This window comes from Lepidochelys kempii, chromosome 3, assembly GCF_965140285.1.
Source record: "Lepidochelys kempii isolate rLepKem1 chromosome 3, rLepKem1.hap1, whole genome shotgun sequence".
Classification (NCBI taxonomy): Eukaryota; Metazoa; Chordata; order Testudines; family Cheloniidae; genus Lepidochelys; species Lepidochelys kempii.
This window is the reverse complement of record NC_136382.1, coordinates 67,513,164-67,531,846: the sequence shown is the minus strand read 5'-3', so window position 1 is coordinate 67,531,846 and position 18,683 is coordinate 67,513,164. Positions and strand designations below refer to the sequence as shown.

General features: G+C 44.6%; 1 protein-coding gene across 17 annotated transcripts in view; it reads left to right on the top strand.

Annotated features, from left to right (window-relative positions):
* The window catches only part of SYNCRIP (synaptotagmin binding cytoplasmic RNA interacting protein), an 81,701-nt gene that overhangs the window by 29,191 nt on the left and 33,827 nt on the right, over positions 1 to 18,683 (top strand). For 4 of the 17 annotated variants that reach the window (XM_073336611.2, XM_073336610.2, XM_078852139.1 and 1 more), the window contains exon 1: positions 18,104 to 18,263. The exons of 5 other annotated variants lie outside the window; for them this stretch is intronic. In XM_073336611.2, coding sequence (XP_073192712.1) covers positions 18,116 to 18,263 — 148 coding nt within the window. In that variant the 5' untranslated portion in view covers positions 18,104 to 18,115. Of the gene's footprint in view, positions 1 to 16,432; positions 16,723 to 17,448; positions 17,685 to 18,103; positions 18,264 to 18,683 lie in introns of those variants that run through there. 8 more of the 17 variants (XM_073336602.2, XM_073336600.2, XM_073336599.2 and 5 more) reach the window with 6 other exon arrangements.

Here is an 18,683-nt window from a genome sequence, read left to right as displayed (position 1 = left end):
AAGACCATTGTTGTGAAAAATGCTATATCTATGCGAAGGATTTTATCAGGCTTTCTGTAAGCATATTATGCTTTGTGTAAAGATTTCCTCATGCTTTGGTTATGGATTTTTTTCATGCCTTGTGCAATGATTTTATGAAATTTTCAAACAATATTATAACACTTTAAATACATTTTTAGTAAATAATAACCAAAGTTGTAAGTAAGAAGTATGTTTGTTGAACATGACATGGTGCAAAGTTTAAAAAGTAGGGCAAAATTTAAAAATAACTAAAATGCTGAGTGATGCATGTTTGTGCAGATGAGGTCACAAACTTATGTAGGTTCTCTGTGCCTTGGGGTGTGGGATGGTGTTAGAGGGGCTTGCCCCTTGTAGTTGTCCTAGTATTCACTGTTCACCAGTCCACACTACAAGAAAACAAGGAGAAAGAAGGACCTATTACGTGGAGCTGGAGAAGCTGGGTGTCTCCCAGTGCGAAGAGCTCTCAGAGGGCTGCAGGACATGGGTAGATTAGGGTGGTGTCGTGAACGTAATACCACTTTGTTCTGCAGCTGGATTGTCTGCTGTGGCCCTTGACGGTTCCCTGTTCTCCTCTCTCTCCTTTGCATCATGAGAAGGAAACTTTCCCTGCACTTTTCTGTCGTCTTCTCCCTCTGCTGGGATGCAGCCACAAGGTCACCAAATGTGTCATCCCTTATTCTCTTTCTCTGCTTGGAGCTAGTAAGAGGTTTTCCAACTTCCTTCCCAATTTGTGTAGACCCCTGGGATGGGGGGCGTGTATTTTTTTGTAGGGGACAGTTGGAGAGCAGTTGGGGGCAATTAGTAATTGCATATACATCTCTTCAGGCTGTCAGTTGGCTGGGGGTTGGTTGGTTGATGGGAGTGGGAGAGCAGGGACAGGTAAGTAACTGCATATGCACCTTTGTCAGCTGACCTAATGTTGGAAGACATTACCCTGAGTTGTCACCAAAAAGGGGGAAAGGATCTTGGACAAACCAGGAGATATGCCACACTGCTGTTTGCCAGCAGGGTGCCCCTAGAGTTGGTATAGGAGTGGAAGGAAAATCACAAATTACATAGGCAGTCATGAGGGCTGCATTGCTTTGCAATGTACAACCCAAATTGGAACACGGTCTTTGCATAAAGTTCTCTTTTGTGACACTTGCAGATCAGCATAAAGTACACTGCAAAATAAATAGAACTCTGCAGTAATTGCTCTGAATCTAAGAGGGATAGCTATGAATGCCTTATGATATCTGACAATCTCAAATTTACCTCATAAAATTGCAAGTCAGCTAAAAGCTAATGAAACTGTGAGCCTAAATATTGCTGTTACTTTTTCTTGTCTGTATCTGCTGCTACAGTCAACATGCCTGCCATGCAATGCATTTAATTTTTAACCCACACAGTGCCACTATTTTCAGTGGAGTGAGGGAGATGCTGCAATCAGCCAGGAAGGAGAAAGAGCAATTAGCAGTACGGGAAGGGGATGCTGGTATGGTATATATGGAGCTTTTGAATTCTCTAGAGTGGCCATCATTTTGAGTATGCTGTGGGCGGAGGGGGAAGAGAGAGACTCTGTAAGAAGAGGAGGTGGAGAGAGGGTAGCCAAACTGCAGCACCCTGACAGTACCCAGAACAAAGTTGCTTAAATTCCCCAGTTCAGTTGTATTGTAATATACCACACAATATTTAGTGAGAGAGGCTGCCTCCCAGCACTGGGAGGTTGATTCTCCACATGTGATTCAGGTTGGTTTACTGCCCTGTGATTTGGGGGTCTCATGTAGCACTGTCTCAGTCTCACAGTTTAGCAGGTCTGAGCTGTCCTTTTATATGGTGTCCTGGATGGCATCTGCAGCTGTGTTCTTAATGGTGTACACAGCATACTGTTGTTCAGTGGTGGCCCCCTTTGCAAAAATACGGTCTAGCTTCTCATCGCCCTGGTCTACACTAGGACTTTAGGTCGAATTTAGCAGCATTAAATCGATGTAAACCTGCACCCGTCCACACGATGAAGCCCTTTATTTCGACTTAAAGGGCTCTTAAAATCGATTTCCTTACTCCACCCCTGACAAGTGGATTAGCGCTTAAATCGGCCTTGCTGGCTCGAATTTGGGGTACTGTGGACACAATTCGACGGTATTGGCCTCCGGGAGATATCCCAGAGTGCTCCATTGTGACCGCTCTGGACAGCACTCTCAACTCAGATGCACGATTGTTTGCCGTTGCTCTGACGCAGGGAGGGGCGACTGAGGACACGGCTTACAGGGTTGGCTTCAGGGAGCTAAAATCAACAAAGGGGGTGGCTTTACATCAAGGAGTATTTCAGGCAGGACTTCACGGAGGATTCCAATAAGAAATGGTGCACCTAAATTATTGTTCTTATTGGAACAAGGAGGTTAGCCTGGCCTCTGATTGATACATGGCTAGATTTACCTCGCTGCACCTTCTCTGTGAGTGACTGCAGTGTGACCTAGAGGAATGAGTCCCCTAGACAGGGGAGGGGGGGAAGCAAATGAGTACAAAACAAGTCTGGTCTATTTCTTGTTTTGATCCACTCCATCTATCTTTTACATCTTTGGCTGGCAGCAGACGGTGCAGAAGGACTGCATGCCATCCTCATCTCTTGCCTGCCTGGCAGAAGATGGTACAGTATGACTGCTAGCAATCTGTATCGCCTGCCTGCTCACCATAAGACGGTTCAATAGGACTGACTGCAGGACTAAAGAGAATGACCTGGTCAAGTCACTCCAAATTTAGTCCCTGCGCCCATGTCTGCCCAGGCGCTCCCAGCCGACGTGGCCAGGAGCACCTCGGACACGACGAGGACGGCTACCAGTCGTACTGTACCGTCTGCTGCCACAAGGCAATGGGTTGCTGCTACTGTGTAGCAATGCCGTACCGCGTCTGCCAGCACCCAGGAGACATACGGTGACGGTTACCTGAGCAGGCTCCATGCTTGCCGTGGTATGGCGACTGCACAGGTAATTCAGGAAAAAAGGTGCAAAACGATTGTCTGCCCTTCCTTTCACGGAGAGAGGGAGGGAGGGAAGGGGGGCCTGACGATATGTACCCAGAACCAATGTTTTAGCCTGTCACGGTTCCTCCCCCACTCTGAACTCTAGGGTACAGATGTGGGGACCTGCATGAAAAACCTCCTAAGCTTATCTTTACCAGCTTAGGTCAAAACTTCCCCAAGGTACAAAATATTACACCTTGGACTGGCCGCTACCACCACCAAACTAATACTGGTTACTGGGGAAGAGCTGTTTGGACGTGTCCTTCCCCCCAAAATTTTTCCCAAAACCTTGCACCCCACTTCCTGGACAAGGTTTGGTAAAAAGCCTCACCAATTTGCCTAGGTGACTACAGACCCAGACCCTTGGATCTTAAGAACAATGAACAATCCTCCCAACACTTGCACCCCCCCTTTCCTGGGAAATGTTGGATAAAAAGCCTCACCAATTTGCATAGGTGACCACAGACCCAAACCGTTGGATCTGAGAACAATGAAAAAGCATTCAGTGTTTTACAAGAAGACTTTTAATAAAAAATAGAAGTAAATAGAAATAAAGAAATCCCCCCTGTAAAATCAGGATGGTAGATATCTTACAGGGTAATTAGATTCAAAACATAGAGAACCCCTCTAGGCAAAACCTTAAGTTACAAAAAAGATACACAGACAGAAATAGTTATTCTATTCAGCACAATTCTTTTCTCAGCCATTTAAAGAAATCATAATCTAACACATACCTAGCTAGATTACTTACTAAAAGTTCTAAGACTCCATTCCTGTTCTGTCCCTGGCCAAGACGACTACAGACAGACCCAGACCCTTTGTTTCTCTCCCTCCTCCCAGCTTTTGAAAGTATCTTGTCTCCTCATTGGTCATTTTGGTCAGGTGCCAGCGAGGTTACCTTTAGCTTCTTAACCCTTTACAGGTGAGAGGAGCTTTCCCCTGGCCAGGAGGGATTTCAAAGGGGTTTACCCTTCCCTTTATATTTATGACATAGCCCCATCAGGCATTGGGATCTCAACCCAGAATTCCAATGGACAGCGGAGACTGCGGGAACTGTGGGATAGCCACCTACAGTGCAACGCTCCGGAAGTCGACGCTAGCCTCGGTACTGTGGAAGCACTCCGCCGAGTTAATGCACTTAATGCACTTAGAGCATTTTCTGTGGGGACACACACACTCGAATATATAAAACCGATTTCTAAAAAACCGACTTCTATAAATTCGACCTTATTCCGTAGTGTAGACATACCCGTAGTAACTGCAGACCACGTAAACTGTGCCAGACATCTTGTTATTTTCCCTGACATTTCTATAATCCTGCCAGATCTTTGTGTCTTTGTCACAGCCCTCTCTCCAGAGGGCAAGAAAATCCAAGACCTAAGAACAGAATCATACAGAAGCACCCAGTATGAGAGCTATATATATATATATAGTTGCTGTATAATTGGTACTGTATGTAATTCCTGGTGTGTGAACTCAACATGAGCTGGAATTGCAAAGGGGGTGCACCTGGCTGTATGCCAGTACTTAAATGATCCCAGAACTGTAGACAGCACACAGATTGAACAAATATGCCAACCCAGGTGTCAAACAAAGCAGTGTAGAATAGTGGGAGGAGGACTGTCAGAAGTGGAACAGTTGGTTTGAAATGGGGATGCACCTACTTTGTTGAAGGAAAGCATCCTGAATTTCAGTAAACTCGTTTTCAAAGAAGGTTAATTAACACTGGTTGAAACACAAGATAATTCAGAACAAGAACTTTTGTGTATGAATGTAAATTAGTTTACCCAAAAATCCTCAATTTAACCCAAAACAACTTTTAACTGTAGACAAGCCCTGGGCTTGCCTACAGAGAAAGTTATTAAGGAACAGCTGCTATTCCTCAATAACCCAATGTGTGGACCCTATAATTGCAGAATAAGACTGTTCACACATTTGGGTTTGAAAATTAATTAAATATAATTCAATTATGTCTTTAAAAGGGACTGATCAGTGAAAAAGAATGTGCTTTTGTCTCCAGTTGATAAATTTATATTGTAAAAATTAGAGTAATTGACCTAAGCCCTGAACCTGCAAACATATGCTTAACTTTATTTGTATGTATAGTCTCATTGACTTAAACCGTAATACTTAACTGAATAAAGTTAAGCACATACTTAGTTTGCAGGATGAGAGCACACATTTTTAGAGAGGGATTAAATATATGAGGCACAGAGTTTGATTTTGTTTTTTAATCAGGTTTATTGTTGCTTATTTGTTTAGCTATACAAACACACATTGCCACATTTGTCAATCTCAGCAGAGAGGCCAAGGGGTGAATAGATTTGGAAACTGAACTACCATCTAATCCCAAGAGATGGCTCTTGCAGTTCAAGACTGAGGCAGAGTAGCATGGGGAAGCTTGTGCTGCTGCTAAACCACGCTGTGTCTGTTCTATGAATAGAGAGTTTCTCTCTCCATCACTATGAAGCTAGCATGTTTCATCAGTTCAAATATAATTGCGCAAGTGAGCCTACATTTCCAATTGAAATTTGCTCAAGTGAGAAATCATAGAATCATAGGACTGAAAGGGACCTCAAGAGGTCTCCTAGTCCAGTCCTGCACTCATGGAAAGATTAAATATTATCTAGACCAGAGGTCTCAAACACACGGCCCATGGAGTTATTTCCTGAAGCCCACCATAGGTGTTTACGCCACTGGCAGCCAAGCTCCCCTCACCCTTCGAGTGCGCTGCATCCCCGCTCCTCCGCCTACCTCCCAGCGCTTTCTGCCACCAAACAGCTGTTTGGCGGCGCTTAGGACTTTCTAGGAGGGAGGGGGAAGGAGTCGGGGCACGGTGCGCTAAAGGGAGCAGGCGGAGAAGAGGCGGGGCTGGGGCAGGGATTTGGGGAAGGGGTTGGAATAGGGGCATGGAAGGGGTGGAGTTGGGGTGGGGGCTTTGGGGAAGGGATGGGAAGAGGCGGGGCAGGGCCTCATGGAAGGGGTGGAGTGGGGGCCGGGCCAGAGGCAGAGGGGGCGGCTTTTGTATTTTTGTATGAAAAGATTTCAGTGATGCGGCCCTCAGGACAATGTACTAGTCCTCATGTAGCCCTCGTGGTGATTTGAGTTTTGAGATCCCTGATCTAACCTAAACCGCCCTTGCTGAAATTTAAGCCCATTGCTTCTTATCCTATCCTCAGAGGTTAATGAGAACAATTTTTCTCCCTCCTCCTTGTAACAATCTTCTTGAAAACTGTACTTGAAAACTGTTATCATGTCACCTCTTTGTCTTCTCTTCTCCAGACTAAACAAACCCTCATAGTCATGTTTTCTAGACCTTTAATAATTTTGTGTTGCTCTTCTCTGGACTTTCTCCAATTTGTCCACATCCTTCCTGAAATGTGGCACCCAGAACTGGACACAATACTCCAGTTGAGGCAGTAACATCGTGGCGTAGAGCGGAAGAATTACTTTTCGTGTCTTGCTTACAACACTCCTGCTAATACACCCAAGAATTATGTTTGCTTTTTTTGCAACAGCTTTACACTGTTGAGTCATATTTAGCTTGTGATCCACTATGACCCCCAGATCCCTTTCCGCAGTACTCCTTCCTAGGCAGTCATTTACCATTTTGTATGTGTGCAACTGATTGTTCCTTCCTAAGTGGAGTACTTTGCATTTATCCTTATTGACTTTCATCCTATTTACCTCAGACCATTTCTCCAGTTTGTCCAGATCATTTTGAATTTTAATCCTATCCTCCAAAGCACTTGCAATCCCTCTCAGCTTGGTATCATCTGCAAACTTTATAAATGTACTCTCTATGCCATTGTGTAAATCATTGATGAAGATATTGAATAGAACTGGACCCAGAACTGATACCTGTGGGACCCCACTCGATATGCCCTTCCAGTTTGACTGTTAACCACTGATAACTACTCTCTGGGAACAGTTTTCCAACCAATTATGCACCCACCTTATAATAGCTCCATCTAGGTTGTATTTCCCTAGTTTGTTTATGAGGTCATATGTGACAATATGAAAAGCCTTACTAAAGTCAAGATATACCCCATCTACTGCTTCTCTCCATCCACACGGCTTGTTCCCTTGTCAAAGAAAGCTATTAGGTTGGTTTGATATGATTTGGTCTTGACAAATCCATGCTGACTGTTCTTTATCATCTTATTCTAGGTGTTTGCAAATTGTTTGCTTAATTATTTGCTCCATTATCTTTCTGGGTACTGAAGTTAAACTGACCGGTCTATAATAAGAACATAAAAATATAAGAATGGACATACTGGGTCAGACCAATGGTCTGTCCGTCTAGCCCAGTATCCTGTCTTCCGACATTGGCCAATGCCAGATGCTTCAAAGGGAATGCACAGAACAGGGCAATCATCAAGTGATCCATCTCCTGTCATCCACTCCCAGCATCTGGAAGTCAGCAACTTAGGGACACCCAAAGCATGGGGTTGCATGCCTGACCATCTTGGCTAATAGCCATTGATGGACCTATCCCCCAGGAACTTATCTAATTCTTTTTTGGATCTAGTTATAGTTTTTAACCTTCACAACATTCCCTGACAACAAATTCCACATGTTGACTGTGCATTTTGTGAAGACATACTTCCTTTTGTTTGTTTTAAACCTGCTGCATATTAATTTCATTTGACCCCTGGTTCTTGTATTATGTGCAGGGGTAAATAACATTTCCCTATTCTCTTTCTCCACACCTTTCATGATTTTCTGGTCCTCTTTCATATCAGTCATCTCTTTTGCCTCTCAGTGGACTCTTTTCCAAGTTGAATAGACCCAGTCTTTTTAATATCTCCTCATATGGAAGCTGTTTCATACACCTAATCATTTTGTTGCCCTTCTCTGTACATTTTCCATTTCTAATATATCTTTCTTTAAATGGGGTGACCAGAACTGCATACAGCATTCAAGGTGTGGGCATACCATGGATTTATATAGTGGCAATATGATACTAACTGACTTATTATTTATCCCGTTCCTAATGGTTTCTAACAAACACTCTGTTAACTTTTTTGACTGCTGCTGCACATTGAACAGATGTTTTCAGAGAACTATCCATAATGACTCCAAGATCTCTTTCCTGAGTGATAACAGCTAATTCAGACCCCTTCATTTTGTATGTATAGTTGGGATTTTGTTTTCCAATGTGCATTACTTCACATTTATCAACATTGAATTTCATCTGCCATTTTGTTATCCAGGCACCCAGTTTTGTAACTCTTCGCCGTCTGCTTTGAACTTAGCTGTCTTGAGTAATTTTGTATCAGCTGCAAATTTTGCCACCTCACTGTTTCCCCTTTTTCCTGATCATTTATGAGTATGTTGAACAGCACAGGCCCCAGTACAGATCTCTGGGGGAGACCACTATTTACCTCTTTCCATTCTAAAATCTGATCATTTATTCCTACCCTCTGTTTTCTGTTTTTAATCAGTCACTGATCCATGAGAGGATATTCTCTCGTATCCCATGACTGCTTACTTTGCTTAAGTGCCTCTGGTAAGGGACTGTGGCAATGGCTTTCTGAAAGTCCAAGTACCCACTGGATCACCCATGTCTACATTTTTGACACCTCAAAGAATTATAATAGATTGGTGAGGCATGATTTCCCTTTACAAAAGCTGTGTTTAGTCTTCCCCAACAAATCGTGTTCACCTATATATCTGAGAATTCTGTTGTTTACTGTAGTTTCAACCAATTTGCCTGGTACTGTAACTGCCAGGATGGCCTCTGGAGCTTTTTTTAAAAATTGGCATTACATTAGCTGTTCTCAGGTTAGCTGGTACAGAGACTGATTTAAGTGATAGATTACATACCACAAGTAGTTCTGCAATTTCATATTTTAGTTCCTTCAGAAATCTTGGGTGAATACCATCTGGTCCTGGTGACCTATTACTGTTTAATATAACAATTTGTTCCAAAACCTCCTCTACTGACAACTCAGTCTGGGACAGTTCCTCTGATTAGTCACCTAAAAAGAATGGCTCAGGTGTGGGAATCTCCCTGTGACATCCTCTGCAGTGAAGACTGATGCAAAGAATTAATTTAGCTTCTCCACAATGGCCTTGTCTTCCTTGAGTGCTCCTTTAGCACCTCATTTATCCAGGGGCTCCGCTGATTGTTTGCAGGCTTCCTGCTTCTGATGTACTTAGACATTTTTTGCTGTTAGTTTTTGAGTCTTTTGCTATTTGCTCTTCAAATTCTTTTTCTGGCCTGTCTAATTATACCTTTACATTTCGCTTCCCAGAGTTTTTGCTTCTATTTTCCTCAGTAGGATTTGACTTCCAATTTTTGAAGGATGCTTTTTTTCCTCCAACCACTTTGTTTACTCTGTTGTTTAATCATGGCATTTGTTTGGTCCTCTTACTATTCTTTTTAATTTAGGGGTATACATTTAATTTGAGCCTTTATTATGGTGTTTTTGAAAATTTCCTATGCACCATTTCACTCTTGTGAGTATTCCTTTTAATTTCCATTTATCTAGCTTCCTCATTTTCATGTAGTTCCCCTTTCTGAAGTTAAATGCTACTGTTGTAGGCTTCTTTGATATTTTCCCTCGCACCATTGGTGGATGTTAAATTTAATTATATTATGGTCGCTATTACCAAGCGGTTCAGCTATCTTCTCCTCTTGGACCAGATCCTGTGCTCCACTTTCTGTTAAGTCTATTAGGACTAAATCAAGAATTTGGCTCTCTCCTCATGGGTTTCAGGACTAGCTGCTGCAAGAAGCAGTCATGAATGGTGTCTAAAATCTTTATTTCTGCATGCCATCCTGAGGTGAAATGTACCTAGTCAATATAGGGGATAGTTGAAACCCCCCATTATTATTGATTTTATTTTTATAGCCTTTCTAATCTCCCTGAGCATTTCATAATCACCATCACCATCCTGATCAGGTGATCGGTAGTATATTTCTACCACTATACTCTTATTATTGAAGCCTGAAATGTCTATCCATTGAGAGTCTGTGGTACAGTTTGATTCATTAAATTTTACTATGTTTGACTCTACGCTTTCTTTCAGATACAGTGCCACTCCCCCACCAGCATGACCTATTGTGTCATTCTTGTATATTTTGTACCCTGGTATTACAGTGTCCCATTGACTATCATCATTCCAGCAAATTTCTGTGATGCCTATTATATCAATATCCTCATTTAATATCAAGCACTCAAGTTCACCCATCTTCGTATTTAGACTTCTAGCGTTTGTATATAAGCACTTATAAAATTTGTCTCTTTTTAGTTGTCTGACAATGTGATATAGTTGAATGGGACTCTTTTTCATTTGACTGTTTCTCTTCAGTTCCTATTTGTATTTTATCTACTTCTGTCCTCTCCTCTTTACTACGATATAGAAAATCACGGTTAACAGATCCTCCCCTATGGACTGTTTCTGTTGTAACCGTGTGCTTCTTCACACCTGACGGCTTTCCTCCAGCACTCGGTTAACAATTCTTCTATGACCTCTTTAGTTTTACATGCCAGCAATCTGGTTGCATTTTGGTTTAGGTGAAGCCAATTCTTTCTGTGTAGGCTCCACCCTTCCCAAAAGCTTTCCCAGTTCCTAATGAACCTAAACCCCTCCTCCCTACACCATCATCTCATCCATGTATTGAGACCTTGCAGTTCTGCCTAATTGGCCCTGCATATGGAACTGGAAACACTTCAGAGAATGCTACCATGGGGGTTCTGGACTTTAATCTCTTACATAGCAGCCTAACTTTGGCCTCCAGGACCTCTCTCCTACCTTTTCCTATGTCATTGATACCTACATGTACCATGACCACTGGCTCCTCGTTGCACTGCACATAAGTCTGTCTACACGTCTCAAGAGATCCACAACCTTCCTATCTGGCAGGCAATTTACCATGCAGTTCTTCCAGTCATCACAAACCCAGCTATCTATATTTCTAATGATTGAATTCTCTATTACCTGTCTCTTCCTAATAACTGGGAGATACCTCCCTGGGAGAGGTATCCTCAGTGTGAGAGGGTACCACGACATCATCTGGAAGGAGGGTCCCTACCTTGGGTCATTTCCCTCCACTCCAGTTTGATGTTCTCCTTCTCTGAGACTTTCATTCTCCTCAACAGCACACAGGCTGTTAGACTGGGACCACTCTATTGTGTCCTGAAAAGTCTCAGCTATATGTCTCTCTGTCTCCCTTAGCTTCTCCAGTTAGCAACTCTGGGTCTCAAGAGCCTGTACTTGGTCTCCAAGGGCCATGAGCTCCTTGCACCAAATGCACACATATGCCACCTTCACATACGGCAGGTAATCATACATGTTGCATTTAGTGCAATAAACTGGATAGATTCCATTCTGCTGCGGGACTTCTGCCTGCATTCTTTTTACTCCCGCAGCTATTTTTGTTTTATGTCACTTTTGTGGATGCCATGGTATCCATCAAATAGAAAGTGAAGACAAGATTGCTGCTACACTTAGTATTTGAAGGATTTTCATTCTTTACATGTATATACTTTTTAACTATATGCCAGTGGATCAGAAACAAAATTTAGACCTTTTTGAAAACTGGTGAAAATCCAATTTTTGCATCTACTGCTTATCTGCTGTAATTGTTGGGCCTTCAGCATTCTTCTTCTGCTCGTCCTGTCTCAGGCCATGATCTTGCACATGGGCAGACCCATATCGCCATACAGAGCTCTGCCGGCTTCAGCAGGACTTTGTAAAGGCACAAGTCTTTTTTCATGTATTCAGCCTTAGATTCTCAGGAGACTCCAGGCACAAGCACAACTTTCTATTGGTATGTTGGCGGGCTGCAATTGATCCAGCCAGGATTGATTTATCATGTCTAGATGTGACAGTGCTCTCCTGTCGACAGGGTGACCAGATGAAACGGACAAAATATCGAGACAGATGGGGGAAGCAAAAAAAAAATGTGGCCGGAGCCGAGTTGCCGAAGCCAAAAAAAAGTGGCTGGAGCCCAAACCCTACCTGTCGACTCCTGTACTCCACCACCGTGAGAGGCGCAGGCGGAGTCGACGGGGGAGCGGCAGCAGTCGACTCACTGCGGTGAAGACACCACGGTAAGTCAATTTAAGTATGTTGACTTCAGCTACGTTATTCATGTAGCTGAAGTTGCGTAACTTAGATCGATCCCCCACCCTAGTGTAGACCAGGGCTATATGTTAGAGAAAGTCAATTAGCCACATGAAATAGAACTCTTGGTGCAGATCCCAGGTTACCAAGTGCTACTGTTCTAGAATACAAACATTGCATACAAACATTTCGGATGTCTGTTTTTTTTTTCCCCCCCCAGGAGCTGATTCTGCATGCTAAAATCTTCCTTTTTTTCTTTTTTTACAAGTTCACTTTCTGATTTCATTTGTCTCATCTTGGTCAGACCATATTCTACTTTGTTATGCTAATATTAATGCTAAGTAACTCAATTAAATTTAGAGGAGTTGCATGGCAGAATTCAACCTTATCTACAGGAAAATTCAAGATGTCAAATTTAGACCTGCTGCATGCAGCTGCAATGCCTACGGAAGTCTCTTGGCTGTGATGTAAAAATGGCATAAGTTTGTCACAAAATGTGTTCTAGTGGCAAAGTTATTTTAACTTAATCTGATTTCATAATTCTGTGTTTCCCTGTGATTTTTTGATGGGGAGTATGAAGAAGATGCTTCAAGTGAAGTTCCCCTCTGAAAAGTGAGTCTAAATGGGAATTTCTTTCTCAACACATTTGCTCCATGTTTATATTCAGTCATATCTGCTGAGTTTTTTATGAGAACTTCAGTGACAAAAGTAAGTTTTTACTATTTCTCTGAGTACTGCAGAGCTAAGCCACAGTTATGGGTGAGAGGTGGGTACTACCTGGCTGAGTTTCATCAGTTATTAAATACATTCCAGTTTAGGGCCAAATTCTGCCCACAGAAACCTCATTGCACTTTCTTACATAAGTAATACTTTATATTAAAATGCAATTCTACCATGCAAAATGACTTAAAATGGTACCTTTGTTGTGTCTTAATGATTCCAGATCAAATTTGCTTTAATTCCAAGTAAAAGAGATACCTGCTAACTGATTAGACACTGTGGTGATGAGTGCTATCCAAAAATCCTTAGATAAGCATCTAATTCAGAAAAAAAACGTTTTACTTGTAAATATAGTAAATTTAATTTGGTGCAACTGGAGCCATAGGGAATTTCATGATACCATTTTCAAAGTCACTTTCACAAAAAACCGGAACTGTAATAGTTACATGTTTATATAAGATAAATAATATATTTTCATGCTACATTTTTCCTCAAAACTGGTTCCAAAACATCCTTCCCTTGACTACAGATGTCACCTGTATGTAGAACTGACTGAAATTTTGTAAACAATTTTTTTGTCAAAAAATGGCCTTTTGCTGAAAAAGTTTAATGAAGAAATGTTGACACTGTTGAATTTCTTTGTGAATAATTGGTATGCTTTAATTATTTTAAACTAATACATCAAAACTTTTGATTTACTGGAACCTGGGTTTTCAGAAAACAAAAATGTTCGATATGTTTTAGAAAAAAGGTGTTGAAAAAAATCACGTTAGAAAAAAGTCTATTTCACTAAATCAAAAACAAATTTGATTTTTGTAAAAACCCATTTCCATTTTTTCCCATCAATTATACCTCTATAATATAGTCTAATCTACAATTTACTTGTGTTAATTTGTCCAGATAGACTACAAGCACTGAGATCTTTTAAATTAAAGACTAAATTATTTTTACATAGGTATTTTGAGATGTCAGGTGGCTAATTACTAGTCGTGGTGTTTAGATTCTTAACGCATATATGCTATTACTGTATATCTGATACATTTATATATAGGTATTTCTTAAAAGTGGACTTTTGACCTAATTAGCTGCACTAGTTCTATCACCTATACTTATTTATTGGGTATTCTTGGTGCTCTGAGGACTATGGGAGAAGGCATTGTACCCATACCTCTTAGTCTACCAGACTAAGTCTACATAAATGTGGGATGTGATGTGTGCCTAAGACCCCATCCAAGGTGGGGTACCAAAAAAAAAAATCCAAGAAGCTTAAAATGATGTCGGATTCATTAAAAGAGTATACATGACAAATCAGATGTCAAGAATTATAACATTCAAAAACCAGTCAGAGAACACTTCAATCTCTCTGGTCACTCGATTACAGACCTAAAAGTGGCAATTCTTCAACAAAAAAACTTCAGAAACAGACTCCAATGAGAGACTACTGAATTGGAATTAATTTGCAAACTGGACACCATTAATTTAGGCTTGAATAAAGACTGGGAGTGGATGTGTCATTACACAAAGTGAAACTATTTCCCCATGTTTATTTCCGCCCCCTACTGTTCCTCACATGTTCTTGTCAACTGCTGGAAATGGCCCACCTTGATTATCACTACAAAAGGTTTTTTTTCTTTTCTCTCTCTCTCGCCTGCTGGTAATAGCTCACCTTACCTGATCACTCTCGTTATGGTAACACTCATTGTTACATGTTCTCTGTGTATATAAAATCTCCCCACTGTATTTTCCACTACATGCAGCCGATGAAGTGAGCTGTAGCTCACGAAAGCTTATGCTCAAATAAATTTGTTAGTCTCTAAGGTGCCACAAGTACTCCTTTTTGCGGATACAGACTAACAGGGCTGCTACTCTGATACATGACTTTGTTACCTCAGTTTCACAATTTTTTATTTTTGATATACATTTTAAACAATAAAAGTGAGGGGATGCTAAATTTGTGTGGAACGTTATATAACACTGTAACTATAATACCTGATGTCTCTTAAAGGAGGTACAGCTAAGAGGTATCATGATACTGACGTGGAGAACTTACAGTCTAAGGGTCTGCTTGTGCTGTTACTTTGCTGGTTGTAGAACTCCAGTTGATGTTCGTGGGAGCTTAGTGCAGAAAGGTTAGGCCTAATTGTTCTAATTCTATATTAAATGGCAAAAAACTATGTTAACACAGAGTTAAGGTTACTTGGTGGTATATCATCCCCCGCAGAATGCTGAACTGAGCAAAACCAGGAAAACTTCTGAAAACCAGGAAAAGCAGCCCATGCAGCCCTTAGTTCTGTTCTTTCAGCAATGCTCCATATGCCCCTTTACTACACATAACTTTATTTGGCTAACCCTGAAATATATAAGCTCTTCACCTTCTCTGACAACCCATTCACTGTCACTCACAGGATTCCAACAGAAAAAGGCAAAAATGGAGGGGAAAAAAGTGCCCATGTCATCTTCCCTCTGTCAGCAGTGCCTCAATATACACATAGCACATGCTCACAATAGCCCCTGGCGTGAACGGTCACAGATCCTGGTGTACTCACAGCCTTAGCCAACTCCCCAGAAAGAATACCACATGTGTACAATTTCAGAACAACTTTACAACTCCCCTGTGCTTACTCACTGGATACCATCAACACTTTCACTTAACCATCATAAAAGCATTAGAATCCTCTCATATTCCACCTACTCTGGAGCTGCAATGGCCTGAAGGAAATAAAATTCTGGCACTGAAATCTCTTTTAATTTTAAATTATGGGTACATAACATGCATCTCCCATAAACCTATCCTGGATTTTTAGCTTCTTTACCCACTAATGATTTGCAGGATTCTCAGTTTGAAACCAACACAAATTAGACTGACAAACTTTCCGAATTTGGCCCCATCCTGGAGTTGAAACCAAGTAGAAGCCCCCTGCTGGTAATCCAGTTGATGCCAGTTGGGATTCAGGCATGCAGAGGTGTCTACCAATGCAACCAATTGCAGGATCAGGATCTTTGAGTAAGAAGCTGAGAAATAAACAGGACGCTCCATCGGAAAAGGGAGGCTCTTAAATTCTCACTGTAAACCTAACCTAAGGAAGTAGTTTCTCTCCCAGCGCGAAAAGACAAACCCTTCGGAGCACAAAGCAGCACAACCACGAAGCACACAAAGCGCTAGTGTTGCGCCGCCTTCCCCGTGGCTCTGAGCCCCCCGCTGCCGTGCCCGGTACGACGCGCTGTCATTCACACCTGTGCAGCGTGGGCACCGGCGTGCTCCGGTTTGCGCCCGAGCTGCAAGGGTGCAAATGCCTGACGCGCAATGAGGCAGGGCAGGGCAGGCTCCCCCCGCGCGGGGAGACGGGATTCCTGGCATGCCGGGAGCGAGGGGGGCCGCCAGGGCGGCGCGCGGAGGTCGTCCCAGATGCTGGGCGCCTGGCAGAGTGTCCTCGCTCGGCCCCCGGAGAGCAGCGGGACGCCGGGTGAGGCGCGCTCCGCTCCCCGCGAGGAGGGGGAGGGGACAGCCCCAGAGCGCCCGTCTCCTGTGGAACTTACAGCGCGCGCGGCGGGAGGAGGAGGAGGAGGAGGAGGGACAGGTGGACGCGCGCGCGCGCGCCCGCGGCCCAGCGGGCGGGGCGAGGCGATAACCCTTGCGGAGCTGCCTGGGAGACCCCGGGTTTGGGGCTGCGCCAGCGCGCGCGGCGCCTCTCCGCCCCCCCCACCCCCCTCCTCCCGGAGCCGAGTGGAAGGGGCTAGGGTTGGTGCCAGCAGCGGCGTGAGCGCTCGAGCGGCCGCCATTTTACGCCAGCTCCAGCACACTGTCCGGACACGCCGCGGGAGCGGAGAGGGGCAGCTCCTCCGCACGCCGAGCCGCCAGCCGCCCCGCGAGCCCCTTCGCTCGGACTTCGCCCCTACAGCGACAGGTCAGACACCAGGCCGGGGCGGGCCGGATCCGCGGCCGGGGCTCCCTCCGGGCAGCAGCAGCAGCAGCCGCCCCACGAGTGGGGCGGGAGCGGGCCTGGGGGCTTCGGGTGAGGGGAGCCGGCTCCCTGGAAAATGGAGTCGGGCGGGGAGTAGCACGCGGGACCCAGGCCGCGTGAGCCGCTCCGGGGAGCGGGGGCCCGGCTGGCAGCTGCTGCATGATGGGCGGGGGAGCTGCCTGCTTTCGTGGCCGCTCTTGCCGGGCGGGGGGCGGGCGCCCCGAGCTGGTGGCCGCGCACTAGGCCCCGCAGCGGGTGGGGCGCGTGGCTTCGCCTCATTGTCCTGCCGGCCCGGCAGGTCCATTCATTGCCATGAGGCGCCGGGCCGGGCCCGCCGGCGGAGGGGCTATTTGGCTGCAGCCTCGGCGCCCAGCGTGCGGGATCGAGCCTCGCGTGCTACGGCTCACGGACTGGGGGGCCGAGTGGCGGCGGCGGCGGCGGCTCTGCCCAGCGTGGCGTGGGAGCCGGGCCGGGCCAGCGCATTGTTTCAGGGCCAGGGGAGGCGGCGGCGGCGGCGCAAGGAGGCGCGGCGAGCTCCCCGTGGAGGGGCTAGATTGGGCCCGGGGTGTTGCAATTGCTGGCCCGGGGGCTGGGGTGAGAAGGGGAGATGGCTCGGGGGGTGAGGCTGCTCCTCGGAGGGAGGGAGGGAGGGGGAAGTCGGTCACTGGAGGAAGTTGTAGGACATCTGAACGCGCAGCAGAGCACGTGTTTCCATTGGGCTCATGGCGGCTACCGCCGCCCCCGTGGGTGCGGACTGGGAAGCGCTTTGTTCCTCCTGCCTGCTCGGCGGACCCCGAAGTGGAGGCGGGATGGACCCCGACCCAGTGCACGGCCAGGCGGGATGGTCCGTGATTTACTCCCAAGGGATGGGGGGCTTGAAATAGGCGATCGAGGTGGAAGCAGCAGTGAGTGTCAGTGACGGTATCGCGCGGTAGCGGCTGCTGCATGTGGCAGGTTTGCTCTTCCTCCCTTCCCCCTTCCTCCCCCGCCATTGGCGTCTTGCTCCATTTCTAACTTGTTCAGGGCTTCGTAGGGAGTGTTAGAGAGACAGAGAGGGAGGTGAGTCAGAGTGTCTGGCTGGCTGGATTGTGTAAAACCTGCAGTGAAGGCTACCCCAACCCCTATAGGTTGTGGTGTTAGGGTATTCCTTTGTGTTAGTGCTTTCTTTTGAGGATTTTTGTGGATCTTCCGAAATCAAAAAATAGCAGGGGAGTGGTCTGAGAAATTTTTGGAAGCATAGAGCAGGCGGTTGCATGTATTGTCACTTGAATTGTTCTGCTTGAAGATTTCTAGCTTAATTATGATGCTTATTGCGTTTGAACAGATATCTGGAAACATGGCTACTGAACATGTTAATGGGAATGGTACTGAAGAGCCCATGGATACTTCTGCTGCAGTTACCCATTCTGAGCATTTCCAGACATTGCTTGATGCTGGTTTACCACAGAAAGTTGCTGAAAAACTAGATGAAATTTACGTTGCAGGTAAGATGTAAAACTTGCAAAATCACTTTCGGTTTTTTTATTGGACTCTTCTGGCTTTGGGCTAAAATAGCAACTTTTTGTGGTTTCCAAAAGTATGGGGACTGCAGTCGTATCTTTTAGTATTGGTTTATGGATTTTTTTTAAAATCAAATATTGTAACTGATTCCTATTATTACCAGTAAATAAGTCTGGGACCAGTCATTAATGTCACTTGGAGTGGGTAGGTGGGAAGGAAGGAGGTAGATTAACCAGATGGGTAGGTATAAAACAATACCTACACCAGCTGTTGCTAACAGCTGTTCATAGTAGAAGCAGGTGATGTGCTTGGTGCATATTAATAGTTGTAAGTAACTTTTCAGTAACTGAGGCACTGGTTATACTCTCTTGTTGTAGATCATACTCTGATTTAGTATTTGGACT